This window comes from Pyrgilauda ruficollis, unplaced genomic scaffold (assembly GCF_017590135.1).
Source record: "Pyrgilauda ruficollis isolate IOZ18807 unplaced genomic scaffold, ASM1759013v1 scaffold164, whole genome shotgun sequence".
NCBI lineage: Eukaryota > Metazoa > Chordata > Aves > Passeriformes > Passeridae > Pyrgilauda > Pyrgilauda ruficollis.
The window spans coordinates 1,001,056-1,015,493 of NW_024515209.1; the positions used below are offsets into that span (position 1 = coordinate 1,001,056).

At 45.8% G+C, this 14,438-nt stretch overlaps 1 protein-coding gene across 6 annotated transcripts in view; it reads right to left on the reverse strand.

Moving 5' to 3' along the window:
* Positions 1-4,333: 4,333 nt before the first annotated feature.
* RASGRF2 (Ras protein specific guanine nucleotide releasing factor 2) overlaps positions 4,334-14,438 on the reverse strand; it is a 120,364-nt gene continuing 110,259 nt past the window's right edge. For all 6 annotated transcript variants that reach the window (XM_041463301.1, XM_041463300.1, XM_041463299.1 and 3 more), the window contains 5 exons: positions 13,669-13,866; positions 11,280-11,359; positions 10,191-10,308; positions 9,200-9,268; positions 4,334-8,550 (listed from right to left, as the gene is read on the reverse strand). In XM_041463301.1, coding sequence (XP_041319235.1) covers positions 8,458-8,550; positions 9,200-9,268; positions 10,191-10,308; positions 11,280-11,359; positions 13,669-13,866 — 558 coding nt within the window. In that variant the 3' untranslated portion in view covers positions 4,334-8,457. The remainder of the gene's footprint in view (positions 8,551-9,199; positions 9,269-10,190; positions 10,309-11,279; positions 11,360-13,668; positions 13,867-14,438) is intronic.

Sequence of the window (14,438 nt, forward strand, 5' to 3'; positions counted from 1 at the left end):
ATTCGGGGCTTGTTTTTCCTCCCCTTTACTACTTTTTAATTCATGGCATTAATTCTTGACTGTTTGTAAGGCAGAAGGGCCCAGAAACATGAAGTGGCCTCTGAAGCCTCTCATGTGGAATTACTGTTATTACATTACTATATTGCATTTGGAATTGCTGTGTCTCTATAGCTATGTAGGAGTGAATTACAGTAGGAAATAACACACAGTGGTTTGGAAACCATGAAAGAATAATCAGTCTCATTCACCTGGCTCTGCTCCCACCAGAGCTGAGCATGTGTCAGGGCTGACAGAGGAGCACAGAGGCCAGCACTGTGCAGCTTTAAATAAAACCCTTTTCCCTTTGTACATTTAATATTCTTTTAATTTTACGTAGGATCGTCCTAAACCCGTATTTCAGAACTTTGAAACTGTGCAAAACACAGACATCTCTGCCCAAAAATGTCATGCCTTTTTTTGGGCTAATGGGAGCCATGGGCACCCAGATCAATTAAAACCAAAGCAGCCATTCCAGATCAATGCATCTGGAAAGAACCTGTTGATCACACCAGTTTTTTATCAAACCAACAGTGTGTTCCTGGTGTTGATGGAGGAAAAAACCAACTGTGGATCTCCTGAGGTAACACGAGTAAGGAAATAGGGGCCCAGCAAATCCATGGCTCGTGATGGAGGCACACACCTACTTTTACATTTTTCACCTTTTTCCCATGAAGGCCTTGAGGAGACCAGGACTTCCCCTGGAAGCAGGGGATGGCATGAAGTGCCTGGCTGGGTTGGGCAGAGGTTCAAGCTATTTGCCAGCTGAGAGCCTGGGAGAACAGAACATGCAAACAAACCCCATTCTGTGAATTTACAGCTCAAACACTGGGAAAACCACGGTTAGCAAGTTCCCTAATGATTTCTAAAGAATATATCATTAATACTTAACAAATAGTTTGGCTTTACTGCTGGTCTGTGGTCTATTTTGTGAGGAACTCAGCTGCTGAAACAGTTGGGCACCAAGGTTCATCCATAAATTACCCCCTATTTTCATCTCTAATATAATTATCTAACAGCTGGAGTGCTGCTGTGGTTTCATTGCTGATGCTGGGGAGGCAGCAGCAGCTGAGTGTTCATTCAGGTGCAGCTCATGCCAATCCACTGCCCCTGTGCAGCACCTGGAGCTTGCTGTGGGAGCTGCTGGGCAGGGGAGTGCCCTGCAAGGGCCAGGCAAAGGTCACTGTCTGTCATGGAAGGGCCCTTCTGACTGCCACACTTATGTAGAAGAAAATTAATTCAAAGTCAAGTTCCCGTGTGCAGGGCATAATTCATTAGCAGTGAAAGGAGCCGGGACAGGAGTGACGAGCTGAGCTGCTCCCACAAATCCTGCGTGTGGAATTTGGGGTTGGAGGGGGCTGTGTGTGGTCTGAGGAGCTGTGCAAGGACACGGATCGGTCTCTCGTGCTGCCAAAGTCAGAGCTCTGCTAAATTAGAGCGGCAGAAGCCACTGGACACAATGTCATTCTATACGGGAGGCTGGATTGGCCCCTGGTGTAATGGCAATTCCTGGTTTCCCAGCTCCAGGGCTCTGTAATTCCTGGGATTCAGAACAAGGCAGAGGAGCAGAGCAAGCACAGCTGATACCCAGGGGTTACCCTGACCTCTCCCTGAGAGCTCCTCGTGACTGTGGATGCTCAATATCCCCTTACACTGCGCAGCCTCCGGGGGCTCAGCCTGGGGAAAAAAATCCCTTTTTTGGGGGGATCCAAGGCCTGCATCCCACAGGGGCTGGGGGGTAAATCCAGCACCCGGTGCCAGTCATGGCACACAGTGGCCAAAGCATGCACAGAGCAGTCATCCCACCCTTGTGACTCCTGCACAGAAAGGCTCCCCAAGGTGATAATGCATCTCCACTAAATAAAGAGCTCAACGAGGCCCAAGCAACGCCTCAAAAATAACCCCAGCTATTTTTAACTTATTAAAGCTGCTCTTCGCAGCACATCCACTACAGAGTAGAGGAAAGGCTGTCTATAATTAGCAGCGTGTGTTCTGGCTAAAGGGAGGAGAAAAGGTTTTCCTGCTCATGGAACTGACCCTTTGGAAAAGCAGGAATCTCCAAAATCCAAGAAGTGGTCTTTCTTTTTTTTTTTTTTTGTTTTTTTTTGTTTGTTTTTTTGTTTGTTTTTTGTTTTTTTTTTTTGTTGTTGTTTTTTTTGGGTTTTTTTGTTTTTTTGGTTTTTTTTGGTTTTTTGGGGTTTTGGTTTTTTTTTTTTCCCCCCCAGCTGCATTGCAGACACAAGTGAATAAATTCTGAGATGGTGACTGTCCGGGGGTTCAAACCACCAATGACCAGGAAACCACAGCAGACAAGGTGTCACAAGAAGCACAGAGCTCAGTCTTGATCTCTGGACCTTCTCTCTTTCCACCATGGTGCTCCAGCATTTCTTTGTCATGGAAACCCGGGAAGGAATGGTTAGAGAAGGAAAAAGAAAAAGGCTCTTTTTTCAGATGGTTTTCCCATAGGATATGAAATTTTCCCAGCAAACAAAATGGAATTAACCAAATATTACTATTTCAAATGGAATATGAGGTCCTGATAAGAGTTTGTGTCTCCTCTGTCTGGAAAAGTTTTGGATTTGCTGTGTATGAAACATGTCAAGGATCTAGATGTGATTTGTACATATTGTCCCCAGTACAATAAACTTCCAGGGGTGGGAGAAGGTAAGTTTTTAGCAATAATTCTGTCAGTGTTTCTGGCCCATCCACCCAACCCAGAGTGTCTCATGGTGCAGGTGCCACCTCTGAGAAAACAAATTTGAGGTGATTTCTGCTGCCCCTACAGCTGCCAACCCCCCTGTACAGAGCCAGGAGCTGCAGCAAGCACCAGTCACTGCTTCAGGCCTCTCTGAAAGTGGAAATTTCAAGCAAAAATGTGGTCTTCTCAAATTTTACTTCTTTTAAGGCTACCCAGGAATAGGGCCAGAATATTGGGGTGTAGCTTTCAAGGCACAATTCAGTCTTCACAATTCTTATTCGCTGCCTTTGCACCATCAGTCAAGACAAATTTCTTCACAGAGCTGAGGATTTTGAACAGCCTCTAACCACGTGCTCGCCCTTCCTTTGTGGTCAGCAATAAAGAGGGCTGGGTGCTCTCTGATTTATTTGGAGAGTCCAGAACGGCTCCCAGTGCCAGAGGGCAGGGCTGGCTGGGAGCTTGGGAATGGGGAATTGTTCCCTGGCAGGGTGGGCAGGGCTGGCACAGGGTGCCCAGAGCAGCTGGGGCTGCCCCTGGATCCCTGGCAGTGCCCAAGGCCAGGCTGGGCACTGGGGCTGGAGCAGCCTGGGACAGGGGAAGGTGTCCCTGCCGTGGCTGGGCTGGCACTGGGTGGGATTTGGGGTCCCTGCTAACCCAAACCAGTCTGTGATCCTACAATGATGGCCTTAAAATAAAGATGTAAACAGCCAACTGCTTGGCATAAGTAAAATTTATGTTTTAAAGTGTTGGGAAAACTTGAAATTAAATGATCCTGCAGCACTTATAAACAAGGCTGCTTGGGAAGTATTATAATTTATTTTCTTCCACTGACAGTAGCTGACAACTTCAAGGGTACGTTGCTCTCTCAGTTAATTTCAGTTTTGATGTGAAACACCAAAAATGTAAGCAGAATGGAGAAGATGTGGCCACAAGGTCAGAGAGTACTGAATAGAGGCTGATTTTATTATGTCACTTGCTGTATCTCCTTCTTACACAGACCTGCAAGTGCCACTGCTGTTTACTTATTTAAAATGTTATTTGAACAAGTTTCAGAGGAATCTTTCTGTTTTCATGAAATTACTGAGTTAAACACAGAAAAGCTGTAACCAGTGATTAAAGCATGTAACACCAGCTGGAGACCTGTTTTGAACTCCCAACCTCTGTCAACTATTTTCTGCAATTTTGCAACTCATTTTATCTCCACGTGGCTTGTGTTCCTATCACAAGGGGAGGGACAGGACCTACTTACAAACTACTGTCTTTTCTGCCTTTTCCTGTGTATAAATGTGCCTTTGCTGTTCTTTTAAGTCCAGGCCAGGGCACCATCCCAGAAAAAGCAAGGGATGTGCAGACACAAGTCCAGACCCTATGTCAGTAATTAGCAGTGATGCCCATGGCAGCTGCAAGGCATCACGAGTGAAAAAGAAGAGTAAAACACAGTAATTCAAAGCATGGTTTCCCATTACAGATCCAAAATTTTCACCTATTTTTTTTTCCCTTTAATGACTTGCTTTTCCAGGAGACTCAGTAATTCAGGAGTAGGTTGGATTTCTCACGACGAGGGGTTAAACAATAAATTCCAGTGAGGACTCGTGGAACTCAGGAAAGAAAAGGATGTTTATTAGCACACAGGCAAAACAGCTGGCCTGGTATGCTTTACTAACAATACAAAGCAATAACCTCGGGTCAGAAGAGAAGTTGCAATACATGCAAAAACATCTGGATTGTGCACTAAGCAACACGTTCCATACAGGTACATCTGTCAAATAAACACACATCTACTGCCCTAGGTAACAGAACTTCAGAGACTACCTCAGGTACAACAGAACAACCTTCACTGAGCAGCATTTTGGACATGAAGCATCCTAGACAGAGACATTTGACCTTTGGAGGCAAACACTGTAACAGGCAAATAGCTGAGAGCCAGATCCCCAAAGACTTATGAAAAGCTCTCGGTGAAGCCTAAGGTATTATCAGAATGAGGTCTGAAGGGTTTTGCCCTTGGTGAGTGAAATTATGAGCGGGTAAAAATGTCACAATGGGTGAGAGTTGTAACTCGTCAGGGTTTAGTGTTGCTGCTGAGAGTGAAAGGATGAAAGACTGAATGTCGATACAAACAAAACAATGTCTTTGTAAAACCCTTAAAATAAATAACACACATGAAGGAAAATTTGGGATAATTAACATGTTCTGAAATCAAAATCAACACGTTTTAAATTAATAAATAATTAAAATAATTAAGTTCCTTTTTGTCCTACAGAACAATAACCAGTATTGAAAACTAGGAAAGCAGAAAGAGGACGGGGACCTCCTCCTTACCCCGAAATCAGGGTGATCAGTGCCACTTGTCACCTCTCACCGCGAAGCTACGCGTCCGTGTGTCACAGGACGAGCCAGAGGACAGGGACACACGGAACACACAGTGCCACTGTGAGCTCCAGGGGTTCTCACCGACACGGCGAGCGCTCGGGGGCTCGGTCACGAACAACGCTGCTGGCTCCGGGGGCAGAGGGTGAAGGCTGGGGGTGAAGGCAACTCTAACCCTGTGTCAGCGAGTGACGAGCGCTCTCCGTCGCGGGAGGGGACGTGTCTGTGCTGCTGCCCGGCTCCGGGGAGCACGGTCCCGTCCGGGCTGCTACACGTGCGGGGCCCGGCCCGGCGCAGCGCAGCGGCTGGAAATGCTTTATCCCCAAGGCCGCCCGGCCCCGCCGGGCTGGGAGCAGCCCCCGCCCGCTGCCGGCAGGCCGGGGGCTCACAAGGCAAGTGGAGAGGCGCTTCGGCCCTTCTGCGCCCAGGGCATCCTGCCCGCGGGGCTGCCCTGCTCCCTCCGCCGGGCTGCGGTGCTCCCGCGGCCCGAGGTGCTGCGGGAAGATCCCGAAAGACAGCGAGAGCGCAGCGTCCTCCGGGAGCCGGGCTCCCCAAAGAGCAGAGGCGAGGTGCGATGAGCGAGATGCGTCCCTGCGGGCTGCGCTGGCAGCGGGACAAGGCGAAGCCTCACAGAAAGCGGGAGCTGCTGCCTGCTGACAGCCCGAGCGCTCAGCCACAGCCCAGCGGCTGCAGAACAGCTGTTCCAGCTGTGCCCACGGGCTGCAGCCCCGCCGAGGGCTGCGGCTGACCGGGCGCATCCTCGCTTTTCCCTGTGCTTTGACAAAAGCATTGTATCCCCAAGCAAAAACATCGACATGAAGCCATCAGCAAGTCAAACATTACTGTAGCCGTAATAATTGTTGAACAATTTTGCTGCTGCTGCTGCTACGAACACAGATCAAGCGTCCGACTCTCCCGATTCTGACCTAAACTGGCCACTGGGGCAAGAGGCAACCTTTGGCATGTGAGCAGGACCCCAAAGGGGTTGGACCAGCACATTTGCAGTGATTTCCAGCCCTGCCCTGCCCCCGTGTCCCCCTCGGCCACACGGGCACGGCACAGCCCTGCGAGCCAGCCCTGACCGCACGGAGCAGCACACACGTGTGAAGCACACAGCAAGGAGCTCTGACAGGAGCACGACGAGGATCTGCACCCTGTGACCCCAACAACATCGAGATTTGGTAAAACCGGGTACAGGCAGATAAAGCAGCACTTCACAGCGTACAACAGAGATGCACGTTCACACTGACAGCTGTAACACGTCTTCTTTGTTAACAAGGAAACAATAGAAACAACGTCAGAAATCACTTTTTGGACCACACTTTCCCTGTTTTTTCCAAGTGTTTTATGAAGCTACTGAGCACTAACTGCTTTTGTACAGAGAATACACAGTCAGTTGGTTTTGTGGTCCAAATAAACCATGCTCTTTTTTTTTTCTCCTCATATCATGCACTGGGATGCAATCAGCTTCTTGTCAATCATTAGCCAAAAGAAACAAAACACATTTTTTCACAACAAGAAGATTCTATAAGTAACATTTCCACAGCAATCCTCAGCCAGAACTATTTAAAGTGTTCCTAGCATGTCCTTCTCTCCTGCTGTCTGCTTTTCTAATGGAGGAATTTTCCAGTCTCTGTGACACCTCCCCATGCAGTTATTTACAAGGAGATGGTCCTTGTGGAGAAGGACCTTAATGAAATTTACAGTTGCTAAGGTACATTTGTAGATGCTGGCGCTCACACTCAGACAGAACAAATGGAACTCGTTGTGCAGCTCTGGGCTGGGCCAGCAATGTAATTAAAGTGCAAATAAAGACAAAAACCACAAGCCAGGCAGGTCCATTTTTCATTGCCAGCATTAAGAAGCATCACGACTGTGTAAGATATGTCAGATCAAATAGGCCTAAGTCACAATCTGTTTTAAACATCTGTCTCCCTGAGAGGATTTAAGGGAGGTAAACGGTGAGATAGCCCTATTTCTTCAACTGGCTGAGTATCATTGGAAAAGTAAGGACACTTTTCCAGCCAATTTTTGTTTTCAACAGTGCTAACACCTGTGTTTTATACTATGATGCCCTTCACAGCATTTGAGCTCACTTCCCATGCAGCTACAACAGGCCACTCTTGATGAGGAAAATACAAGAAGTACAACAACTACTGTAGAAATGACATCTGTCCACCTGGTACGCCACAAAAGCAGAGGCTCTGAAGACATTTACAAAAAGCACATTTTCTCCAACAAAAGCAAGTGATAGTTACCAGTATGCAGAAATACATACGTTGTGTTTGCAGGCATTCAATGTTTGCCACTGACACGTTCAGTTTTACAGCTAAGTCAATGCCAAATGGCTGAACAAAAACAAAAACAAACGCCAAAACACCAAAAACAGACGCTTTTCAAACCAGTGATTCCACGCAAAACGAAACTGTCACTGCAGCTCCAAGTGTTCACTGCTGATCACCACCTGCTGCCAGACAGACATGTATTTCTCTCCACAGTGTGTCCAGAGTGTGCTCTGTAGCCTGACTTGTCAGAGAAGCTGCAGGAAAATAAGGTGCCTCTTGCAGAGCTGTGTGCAACACAACTCCCCATCCCCTGCACCACCCCTCTGGGTCCCTCACCCTCCCAGCTGGCAACTATTTACAGCTATTCACAACTATTCCATCAGTGAATTTGCTTTCCATGCTGTAAATACTCTCACTGATGAAAAACATATCTACAAATCATTTGTACAAATACAATCAGTCACCTTAGAAAAGGCTGACGAGACATTTAAATAAGAAAATGTTTTGCAATGAGTAGCATTAAATGTACAGCAGGTATTTCAAACAACTGCAGACCAGAAGTTACTAGATGCTGTCTTAATATCACTCCAAAGTAGTAGATGAGTGCTAAAATCCTGCTTTTTCAATGAAATTAACACAATGAGAACACCACAGCCATTACTGCCTCAGTGAACACACAGTTAGCCATCAACCCAGCCACCTCACTTCGCTTATTTATCCTAACACACCTGAGTCTATTACCACCATTTAAATCTGTACCCTTGATTTGCCACGTGAGGTGGCTGCAGTGAGCGCCTGTTCACAGGAAAGTCTCCTGTTTTCCAGGAAATCATGGTCCCTAGTGCCAAACATGATCTTTGCAAAGCAGACATCGCTTAAGCCGGGCAGGAAAGGTCTTTGCCTTTCACCTCCCACACTGGTTTGTGTTGCCTGAGAGGGAAAGGCAGTGAGACTCTGTATCTCTTATTAGAAAAGAGAGCTGGCACACTTCTGAGAGTTTCTCTGGCTGCGTTTAGGTGGTGGCAGGCGTGGTTGCCCTGTCCCAGAGCTGTCTGCAGGGCTGTGCAGGGCTCAGGCGGGGAGCCGGGGCTCGATCTTCAGGGACAGCTCGTACAGGGTGTCCTCGTCGATGATGAGGGTCTTGTCCAGCAGGTAGTGAGTGACCTGGCGTGGGGAAACACAGGTGGACAGGCTGCATGGAACTGCCACAGAAACCTCCCAGCCCTCCCTCCCTTTCAGCACATTTTGGGTCCTTGTGATGTTTTCTTGAGAAACCCAACAGCTGCTTGGAATGCTGCTGGCATGAAGATGCACCTGCAGCACTCTGAGAATTAATTAGGATTAATTCCTGTTAGGAATGGGCAAATCCTTTGCCAGGTTACCTCAGCCCAAGCTGCTCTTCTGGAGTCTGAGATGAGCCTTCTCTGAAGGCACTGAGCAGCTTTGGTCACAGCTGCATCACTCCTGAGAAGGGCAAAGGGACTAAGAATTGCAGGATGCCCCAGCAGCTGCTTGGGACACCTCCTGACCCTCATCCCAGGATCTCAGGGCAGGGAGAACACACTTCCCTCTCAACCCCTCACACCCTCCAAGGCTGCAATCCCCTTCCAAAGGAGCAAAAAAACCCATCTGAAAGGCATCAAACAGAGAGGTCCTGCGGGGTGAGGGTCTCACCGCCCCAAGGACCCGTCCGTCTGTCTGTCTGTCCTCCACGTGTGGGAGCAGAAGGCACCAACTTCAGCTTTCAGTGGCAGCTGTGCCTCACAAGTCCCTGCTGCCACAGCCTGGTTCCAGGAGCAGGCAGCAGCCTCACCTTCTGCTGGTGCTCGATGCGGTAGGAGGTCTGCTGGAACTGGCGGATTTCCCTGATGATGTGTGAGATCTTCCAAAAGAACACACGGACAGAAGTTCAAACACAGCTCTGCTTCAGCTCAGGCACACAAAGCAAGAATTCTGCACCAAATTATTCCATTCAACTTCTATGTATATAAATATATAACTTCAAATTACATATATAAAATATGTAAGTTCATTACAGCAAGTTTATATATTTATTTATTTGTAGAAATGGTAGGGATTACTGTCTGTCACAATTACAGCCATAACACTCCATTCCTAACAAGACTTTACTGTGTCTCTGTTAGCCTCTGCACACTCCTCCTCTGTCAGGAGGAGAGAAGGGAAGAGTAGAGATCATACCCCACCAGCTCCCCAGGACTTCACTTTCCCAAACCAAACATTTATTCCTCAGGCAGCCCCGAGTGATCCACCACTCTGGCCATGATGACACCAGCCCGTTCTCTGCCTCGAGTGACTGCTGCAGAGTGTAGCCCTAAGGTGGGCATTAAGCTGAGATTAGGGGAGAAATGCCCATGCCTCCCTCCCAGGAGCTGTTACAAAACAGCATTACATGGCAGCGGGAGAGACATCAACTTTAAAGTGCTTTTCAGATAGAGCAGAGCACGCTTTGAAAAGAACATTGTGATTACTGCTTCCTGGTGAATCACTGCATTCCCGTAATTCTGGTTATTTAAAAAAGCTTTTTCTTGCTCCTCCACGAGCTGCTTTTGCTGTCCTTTCTGAGAAAGTGAACCGGGGACAAATTCAGCCTGTGAAAACACCCAGCCTGCCAGAAGGTGGGGATAGAAGACTGGGTCGAGTAATTTCTCTCCCAAGGCTGCCTCTAGTGCACAGCACCAAAGCAGCTTCTCCAAAGATAAATTCAGAGGAGTTACAGTGAAATCAGTAATTAACTCACACAACGAAACACCTGTTGGCGGAGCATGTGGGAAACTGAAAATTACCATTCTCATTTTGGAGAAATTGACAAGGCCTTCCTCAGTGAAGTTGGGTGTTCCTTCCTCAATAAATGCCAGGTCGGTCAGGTACATCCCAAGGTAGGGAACAGCAGGTGGGTTACAGCTGTAAACCAACAAATCACCTTATTTGCCTGCAGCTGCATTTCCAAATGCATTTTTCTCTAACTTGCACAAACTCTTTGTTATTTTGCCCAGTTCTAATCCATGGGTTCATTCCTTTCCAGGACAAACAGCTCCTCTGGCTCTGCTTGAGCTGTGTTTGCTCTGCCTGTGATAAGCTGAATGCACTCTGCCCAATATCTAATATTAATGGCATTTTTAAAATAGACCATTAATTATTCTGGCTGTTCAGTTCTCAGCTCCTCACTTGAGGTACTTGTGCCACTCGATTCTGAAAAGCCTGCTTCCAATTACAGAACTCACAAAAATTCAGGTTTTGTAACGGCTGAAATCAGTTCTACATAAATTGTAGAACACTTGACATGGAATATTATGGATGGCAAAATTACAGAATGTCAAACGCAATCCGGCAAATCAATTAAATAAAACAATATTCAAGGACTGCTGCACAAAAGCTGCAGGCTGTTTTGCAGCAGGTTGGGAGGCCACAGGAGAGGAAATATCCCTGTGCCTTTGTCCTCTCTCTATGTTCCTCTCATAATTATTGTCAGAAACATAAGTTATTGTCATAACAATGAGCCTGTGACCTGACACAGGCTCACTCCCAAACCTTAAAATTCTTAAGTGGAATAATCCTGTTTTTCATAAAAACTTCAATTTATAAATCTGGCTTTACACTTATTGAAAAAGTTTATCAGTGTAAGTGAAACCCCAACAGGGAATGTTCACACAGAAAAATAGTTTAATTTGTTTCAGTAATTCTCTGGAGCTACTGTGTTTACCCATCAGGGGTATTAAATCACAGCAAATGCAGCAAAACAGTATTGCCAAATAGAACCAACCTAGAATTTAAAAGGTTATTAGGAAAAAAAATAAAAATTTAAAGTTTAATCACAGCCAATTAATCTATAACATGACCTATCCACTGTTGTATACTGTAGGGAGGAGGCTTACTTTTTGAGCATTTCTCTCAGGTTTTTAAATCTTCCCTCAGATGACACAGTCTTCTGAAGCTTGTCCATGAGTGCCTTTGTCTAGGGAGGAAATGCATTTCAAATGTCATTGCTGGTGCATGTAAATGACTGGAATTAGATTATAACCAAGGTGTAATTCACTTATCATCCCCACCCCATTTTCTAGAGCAGTACAACAGGCATTACTGAATCAGGAACTCAGCTTGACTGCAGTTCCTCCTGTCTTTCTGCAAGTGGAGTTTAGACAGCATTATGAGTGATACACAGAACCCATATTTATGCTGATATTACCCTGCAAATGGAGGAAAACCCCCAGATTTATTACATTAATGGTCTGGAATTCAGTTTATTGTGCACACAAGAACATAGCAGACCCTACATGTGGCTGAGGATCCTCAGCTGCATTTAGTGACGTTGGTGACAGCAAGGGGTGGTCACTGCCTTGGAGCTTGCACTGAGCTGATTCTGCCTCCAAGTCCCAGAAAAAAGCGGAGAATGTAAAAAAGAATATATTCATGTCTTACACAAACCACTGTCAGTGGGCATCACCAGACCCTGGTTCCTTCCTAAGTGAGATAAATTTGATTTTCAGCCTGTTTTTGCTGCTGACTTGAGATTTGAGTGTAGAGAATGATGAGAAATTCATCCTATTTGAAACTGAATGTTCAATTAAGAGAGAGCTGTAGGCAGACAGAGTCACTTTCTTCCATGTAGCAGGCTGATGAAAAACCCAGATTGCATTCCCAATAGGTACCAGGGGACTGTGCCACAACATCAATCTGCTGTGGGTTTGGTTTCATCTTTTTTAATTGAAAAGTTCAAAAATCAAACTAATTCTATCTGTAAAACTTTTTGGAGGAAAGCTCAGTCATAGCAGTTTGTACTGAAAGAACTTTTAACAGATTTTTAAATAGAAGAACAGAGCACCAGCTGTGAGGCAGCTGAGAAAAAGCTGAATGGAGTAGGTGGTACAGTCAGAATTTATTTTAATTGTATTTCTCTGAACCATTTAGAACACAGAACATAAAAGACTGGATTATCTTCATCCTGACATGCCTTTTTTTCATGTGTGTCTCTTGTTTTTGTGGCTGGCAGTCATTCTCACAGTTTTTGCTGACATTCTCAGCAGCCAGGTAAGGGTTTAAGGGAGGTGTTCACTGCACCTAAACCTGAGCTCCTAAATAAGAAAGAAGACCTTTTATGAACAGTCTCTTTCTAGGTAAAAAAAACCCAGGAATCTGAGAGGTTCTGACCTTCCTAAAGGCTTTCTGCACTGCTATTTTAGGCACATGACCAGACTTTAACCATAGCTTGTAACCACCCAGATGTGTCTATGAGAAATTACCTAACTTTAGTTTACTTGAACACTTCAGCTATTCAGGCCAATTGGCACTGCCAATTACCTTGAAAACTTTTTGTTCCCACAGATTAAAAAAACTACATGCAAAATTCCAGGACAGAAAATGTCAGTCCCACTATTATCAACTATCCACTATTAATGAATGGATGGGACTACTGTAGGGCTAAAAATGATTTATTACTCAGATAAACATCAGCCTCAGCCTCAAAGGCTGTGAGACTTTAGAGGAGCAGCTAGTCACTCACAGCTCAAGGTAGTCACAAGTTCTTCATTACAAGGCAATACAGAACATTCTAATCCAATGGAAAGTTGTGATAAAGTTTCTTTTGCTTTTCTAACCTATCACCTCTACTTAATTCTGTTGCACTGCAGATGCTTTTACCCAACGGGATAAAATGATATTAAAATTATATATGATTATATATAATTATAATAATTATATACACAATAATTAATATAGTATATATTTATATAGAATATATTATTCTATATAGAATTAGACTATAGAATATAGAATATTATGTAATAATATGCAATAATATAGAAATTATATACATAATAAATATATTATATATCAATATATAATATTATATATAGTATTATATAATATATAATAATATATACAAAATTACACATACACACAAATGCTCTATTATAACATCTAAACTCGTGCCTTACTCTGTACAATTACATTACTACACTACAAAACCCTTCACTATTTTACCCAATACATTTTCTCACTTACTTAAAAGGCATACTCATACAACTACAGAAACACAAGTTCACAACTTTTCTGCTTAATTTCTCTGTACTTTCATTCTTACATCACTCCAAGCTCCTTCCAAGGCTGCAGCTCAAACCCCTCAGTATCTGTGGAGGTTTCCACCTCTCCATCTCCTACACCCCAGGAGCTGGCAAAGCAGGAATATTCACAGGAGGGCTCCTGCCTCACCCCCGGGCACGGCGGGCGACGGAACCGGGCACGCCCGCTGCTCCGTGTCCCTCTCACCTGTTTGGACACCTTTGCCCAGGTTTTCTTGAGCCTGTAGATGGCACTTCTGTTGAGGGCCGAGGTGATCTCCAGCACGCCGTTGTAGTTGTGCAGGCAGCGGCAGATGTCGGCCACCGCCACCCACTTCTCGATGGCGCTGGCCCGCGAGGGCACGTCGGCGTAGCTCATGATCTGGGAGGCCACCAGGTTGCTCATCTGGCCACGGAGAGAGGCAGGGGCTCAGGGAGCTGGAGCACAATCCCTTCTGGCATGTCATGAATTAACGGGCAAGGCAGGAAAACGCCCAGTGGGCATGACAGAAATGATGGCTCTTGGAGCACGAGCCCTGTGAGGAGCGGCTGCTCAGCCTGGAGAAAAGGAGCCTCAGGGGGGACCTTATCACTCTAAAACTCCCTGAAAGGTGCCTGTGCTCAGGTGGAGCTGGGCTCTTATCCAGGCAGCACTGACAGAACCAGAGAACACCAAGAGCTGCACCAAGGGAAATTTAGGTTGGATGTTAGGAGAAGTTTTTCACAGAAAGGGTGATAAAGTTCTGGAATGCTCTGCCCAGGGAGGTGCTGGAGTCACCATCCCTGGGTGTGTTTAACAAAGCCTGGATGTGGCACTGGCTGCCAGGGTTTAGCTGAGCTGTTGGGGCTGGGTTGGACTCCATGATCTTGAAGGTCTCTGCCAACCCAGTGATTCTGTGATTTCTGTGAATTATGTGATTCATCAACCCAGGAAAAGGACACTGGAAAAGAGCTCAGGGCAGGTGGAGGGCATGGGGA